The sequence below is a fragment of the Propithecus coquereli genome, unplaced genomic scaffold (assembly GCF_000956105.1).
Source record: "Propithecus coquereli isolate 6110/MARCELLA unplaced genomic scaffold, Pcoq_1.0 Scaffold38, whole genome shotgun sequence".
Classification (NCBI taxonomy): Eukaryota; Metazoa; Chordata; class Mammalia; order Primates; family Indriidae; genus Propithecus; species Propithecus coquereli.
In genome coordinates, this window is record NW_012149507.1 from 6637879 (window position 1) to 6643187 (window position 5309).

Consider the following 5309-nt stretch of genomic DNA (forward strand, 5'->3'; position numbering starts at 1 on the left):
AGAGAAATTACTGGAATTTAAGGAATGGTATATAAAGCAAGATAATTTAAGACGACCAAAGAAGTGAGAAGGGAACCACATTTTTGTTTGTCCCAAGAAGCTGTCCCGCAGCCAGTTCAATGGATGTCACTGCAAGTCCAGTGCAGGGAAAATGGTGAGTGGACTCAAGCTTCAGGGCCCTTTGTTTAACTTCATGTGCTCCAGGTCTGCTCTTGAGAGTTAAAAAACAAAACTCAGTTACAAGCATCTGTCAAATACTATAATTGAGTTAGAGATTTGGAAATAGATATAAACAAATAGAGGGGGTAGAGAAGGGACCGACAGCCGCTGTCCTCTAAGTCGAGGTATCCCAAAATGGAAGCGAGGAACCCAGCGAGTCACTTTAACCTCTCTCTTAACTGACTTTAATACAGGTTGGTCTTTTTCATGATCCGAAGGAACTCTTCCTCGCTCACCTCGCCGTCTCCGTCGCGATCGGCCTCATCGATCATCTCCTGCAGCTCCTCATCCGTCAGGTGCTCGCCCAGCTCGTTGGCCACACGCTTCAGGTTCTTGAAAGAGATCTTCCCGGTTTCGTCGTCATCAAAGAGCTTGAAAGCCTTCAAGATTTCTTCTTTGGTGTCCTTCTCGGCCATCTTCTGCGTCATCACGGCCAGGAAGTCGTTGAAGCTGATCTTCCCGGTGCCCTCCTTGTCCACGTCGGCGATCATCTTCTTCATCTCCTCCTTCCGGGGTTCGAAGCCCAGCGCCCTCATGGCCACCTTCAGCTCCTTCACGTCGATGGTCCCGCTGCCGTCCGAGTCGAAGAGGTCAAACGCTTCCCGGACTTCTTGCTTCTGTTCTTCAGTGAGTTCAGGCTTAGGACCCACTTTTTTCTTCTGGCTGGCGGAGACAGCGTGTGCCTTCTTAAAGCCGGAGGCCATCCTGCCGCCGCGGCTGTTACCAGAACGGCACCGGCGCCACTGCGCACGCGCGCGGGCGCCCCCTCCCGGAGCCGCGCGGGGCGTCCCCTCGCCCACGGCCGGCCGCGGCCACCGCCAGGCTGCTCCCTGGAGCTGGCCGGGGTGGGGGGGCCTCTCCTCGCTCGGCCAGCACATCTGCGAGATCGTATTTACCCTATAATCCACAGTTCCCTCGGTTTATTACCCACTTTCCACGAGGTAATGGAGACCTGAGCTGGCAAGAACAGCTTGTAGCCACAGTTGTCTTCTCTTACATGATTCACTGGCGCTCGCGGTTCTTTCCAGGCCTTTGTTAGCATCCATAGGACCGGTTTTATGGGTCCATCTGGAGGGTCTTCCTCGTTCCTTTTCCATCCTGATTAAAAAGTCCTCTTGGTCTGAGGTTACCTAAGGGTAAATTTAGGATAATGACGATTGAGTTTGATCACTTGGTATTCAGTGTGGGGAAGGAGAAGGAAGAGAGAATATTAAAAATCACACCATGTGTTCAACTTGACGTAAATGGGAAACAGATAAAATGGAAAAAGTTATGTAGAAAACTTGTAGAAGTTTGTCTCCTGACACTCCACTCAACAATAATAAATTTTTTCTGGCGTGTTCTCAAATATGAAATGTGATATCCAAATGTATGATTTACTTTTTAGTGTTTAAATTCTACATAGTCAGTATAATTGCACTTGAGTAATGGTCATAACTTCATTCACTAGGCTTTCTATTTGGAGGGAGAGAAGTTGAAATACTACATTCTGGTATTCTAGGGGTTTTTCGTTTTTTTGTTTTTTTTTTAACCCCTAGCGGCATATTACTCTCACTGTTTATCATCCAGTTGGGGCTGTGCTGAAACTCACGGTGCTCTGGTAGCCCTCTTTTGGAGGTGGGCACAGGAAGAGGTAATGCAGGATGTACTGGGACCCACAATTGCCTCCTGGGAACAAAGGGGTCCTCCTGTTAACCAGAGAGCAAGAGTAAAATGGAAAAGAAAGAGAAAAGTTACCAAATAAGTGCACAAAGGAATTGCCTTTAGAATTGCTCAGTATTTCTTTCAACAATTAACAAAAGAGCTTTTATTTTTTAGCCTTTTTTCCCCCTCAAATTCTTAATTTATCACTACTCAATCAGTTATAACAGATGGCATTTTGAAGCATTTTACTCAAGAGTTATTGTATCCCAAGCATCCAGAACAGTGCTTGATACACATAAGTGGATTAATAAATATTCATTGAATAAATGCATGACAATTAATGTTGGTCCTAAAATATCTTCTGAATCATCAACATAAAACAACCTCCCCAAATCACAAGCATTTTGCCAACTGTTTTTCAAAATTAGTGATCAGATATTGTTTACATGGCACATTTAACTACCATATCTCACTACCTGCCCCAGTCGACATGTGACTTAATGGACAGAGGGCCTGGACATAGGATTTCTAAAGGCCAAAGAAACTTACCTGCAACCTCCCTTCTCTCACTGTCCATTACTTGCTGCAGATGGTATCAACTCAAAGTAGACTTTGGCATGCAGATGCTACAGCTGCTGATCTTCCAACACTGCAAATCCTCTTGCCCTGCTTTCTTCCTGGGATCTTATCTCAACTCCATGCCATATTATCTTTGTGACCTTGGGAAAGTCATTTCCAGATTCACTGGAAGCATCTGCAAAGTAAGCATCATAATGAAGCTTCCTAATGCATTTTCAAGGAGAGAATATACATAAAAGATCCAGGGGCAGTGCCCCAGTGGGGCCATACAGGTCTGGGTAATTGTTAGTTGAATCTGAATTTTTCCCAGACATTGTACATTTCTTTTGGCACCCACCCCTCTGCCCAAATTCAAGCCAAGCTATGATGTGTTGGGAAAAACTGAAGGATAGAAGCTGCCTTATATAGAGCTACATTTGGACCAAGCTGAGCTCAAAGCAAAACCATTGTCAGAGTTTCCAGATGTATGCAATCAACCGTCACAACAAAAGGCCACCAAGAGCTCCCTTTGTAGGAACAGTGCCCTCAGAGTCAGCTCTTGGTGGGAAGATACTTTATGTTCATAATTCAAACTCCTGACTTAAAAAGGGAAGGGAAACTTACATGTATTGTGTGCCTGCAATTGGGCTTGGTCCTCACATCTGCTGTCTCATTTATTCCTTGCAATCATTTCCCATTTTGCAGATGAAAAAAATGAGGCAAAGGAGAGGTCTGTAACACATATCTGACTGTACACAGCCAATAAATGGTGACTCTGGCATTTAAACCTTGGCCTGTCTGAGTCCAGTGCTGAGGCTTTGTTCACTACACCATGCTGCCTTCTCCAAAATTAGAGATTATTACCAAAACATAGTATCACTGGGAAGATATGCTACTGATTTTCTTCCCTAAACCTAACAATAATTAAGCTTCTCACTTAGAAAGATTTAACAGAAATTTGTGGGATCTAAGACAGAGTCCCATTCTGGGGTGAGTCACTGACAGAAAGTGCAATATGCTTGGTATTTAATACTTCACATTTGTTCTTATTCCATTCTGCTTCGCTCCATTCCCTGTTTCAACTCCATGTACAAGCTAGTGGGAGGCAACCTTGACAAAGTGCCCTTGGTCGGCATCAGTGACAGTCTATACACGGCACGTGAAAATCGCATCATTATTTTAAAGTCATTTTTCAAATTCTAGTATGACCAATAGAAAGTAAATGAGATGTCCCAGAAAATCAGTGGATATAAGTGTTTTTTGTTTGTTTTAGGGGTTTTTTTGGCATACAAAATTTTAGTATCACAATGTCCTAGGTAATATGCAAAATCGCTTGTTGGCTATTATCTGAGAGGAGGAGAGGAGATAGTCGTTTAAGTCTAGTTCTGAAGACTTAACCGCTGGAAGGGGAGAAAAAAAGTATTGTAATTTCACAACAGGGTCTGGAGTCAGTTGAGACCAAGAGAAAAGACCCACCAATTTGCTTACGCTGACTGTTTGGTTTTCCATTTGACTTGCACAGCATGAAAAAGGTGAGGCTCAGGAGCCTTTTAAAATTTAAGTTGCACTCAGCAAATTCCAGGTGCCACCCAAGGCAGAAAACATGCATAATAAAGCTTCTTTACTGCTGCTTATTTACTTTCCGACAAACGCAGAAAGGAGAACATGCAAATGCTTGACACTGCTCCTATATAAGCAGGACAACTGTGCTGGGGCAGTGCAGGCGGAACCCCAAAACCAACACTCAGAGAGCTAAACTACTTATTCTTAAATATGTGGAGACATTTACAAGAAATGGGCTCAGCAGCAAAAGTTTTACAATCCCATTGGTCTCTGAATGGGAATTCGAAGTCAAGTCCAGTGATTCAACCCACGCCTTTTTGGCAAGCCCAGGAACAGACTTCAGTGTCCAGCCAAAGGCTACATGATTCTTATTCCATGAACCCCAGAAATAAAGAAATACTCCTCTCAGATATAAAAGCAGACTGTTTTGTAGAAAATTTTGCCAGAATTTCACAGTTTCTCAAACTTTCACCCAAATATTCCTAACAGTAAACGGGAGTTTAAAGCAGTCCCATGGGATCCAGGGAAACATATGCAAGAAGCCTGCGACAAGCAGGAAATAAATGTCTTTATAATCCTGTGTTTTATCGTTTTTAAAAAATGAGTTTTGCTTTCTGTTTCATAACACATTTGCTGGTTCTATTACGGTTTTAAATGATTGACCATTGACCAAATGGGATTTCCTTCAAAAAAAAAAAACTGCACCATACTTCTTTTGTGACTTTAAATGTACTCCAGGGACACAACCAGAGGTTACAGAACCTTCTATGTTTTAGCAAACACAGAGGTGGCATTTAATGTGCTGAATAAAATAAACATCTACACTGTTTCTCACTCCTACCCAACCACCATCCCCTCCGCTTATACATCACTTGGGGTTGGGAGTCAAAGAAGGAAGGGAAAGGAAAGAAAAGCGTGAGGAGGAGAGGAAGGAAGATGAATGAATCTCCAGAATGTTTTGAACTTGTTAGGTGCAATAAAATTAAGTGCAACCAGTGAGGTAATGACTGCCTTCTCCCCTTTTCTTCCCAGAGCCCAAATCAGCTCAAATTAAGTAATGTTTTGATGAAAACAAGCTGAGAAAAGACAGGATCTATGTTGATATAAACTCAAAGCAGAACCTCATGGGATTTGCTATGTGGCGGTTGTACCACCCGGTAAGTAGCCTGCAGAGGGCCCACCAGGTACAGGCATCTGATAGAAAATGCAGAACTAGCTGGGCGCAGTGGCTCACACCTATAATCCTAGCACTCTGGAAGGCTGAGGCAGGAGGATCACTTGAGCTTAGAAGTTCGAGACCACCCTGAGCAAGAGCGAGACCCCGT

General features: G+C 43.6%; 1 protein-coding gene across 1 annotated transcript; it reads right to left on the reverse strand.

Annotated features, from left to right (window-relative positions):
• Positions 1–243: 243 nt before the first annotated feature.
• On the reverse strand, positions 244–949 carry CETN1 (centrin, EF-hand protein, 1). Its single transcript, XM_012652111.1, has one exon. The coding sequence runs from the start codon at positions 921–923 to the stop codon at positions 405–407; it is 519 nt and encodes a 172-aa protein (XP_012507565.1). The 5' UTR covers positions 924–949; the 3' UTR covers positions 244–404.
• Positions 950–5309: the final 4360 nt, after the last annotated feature.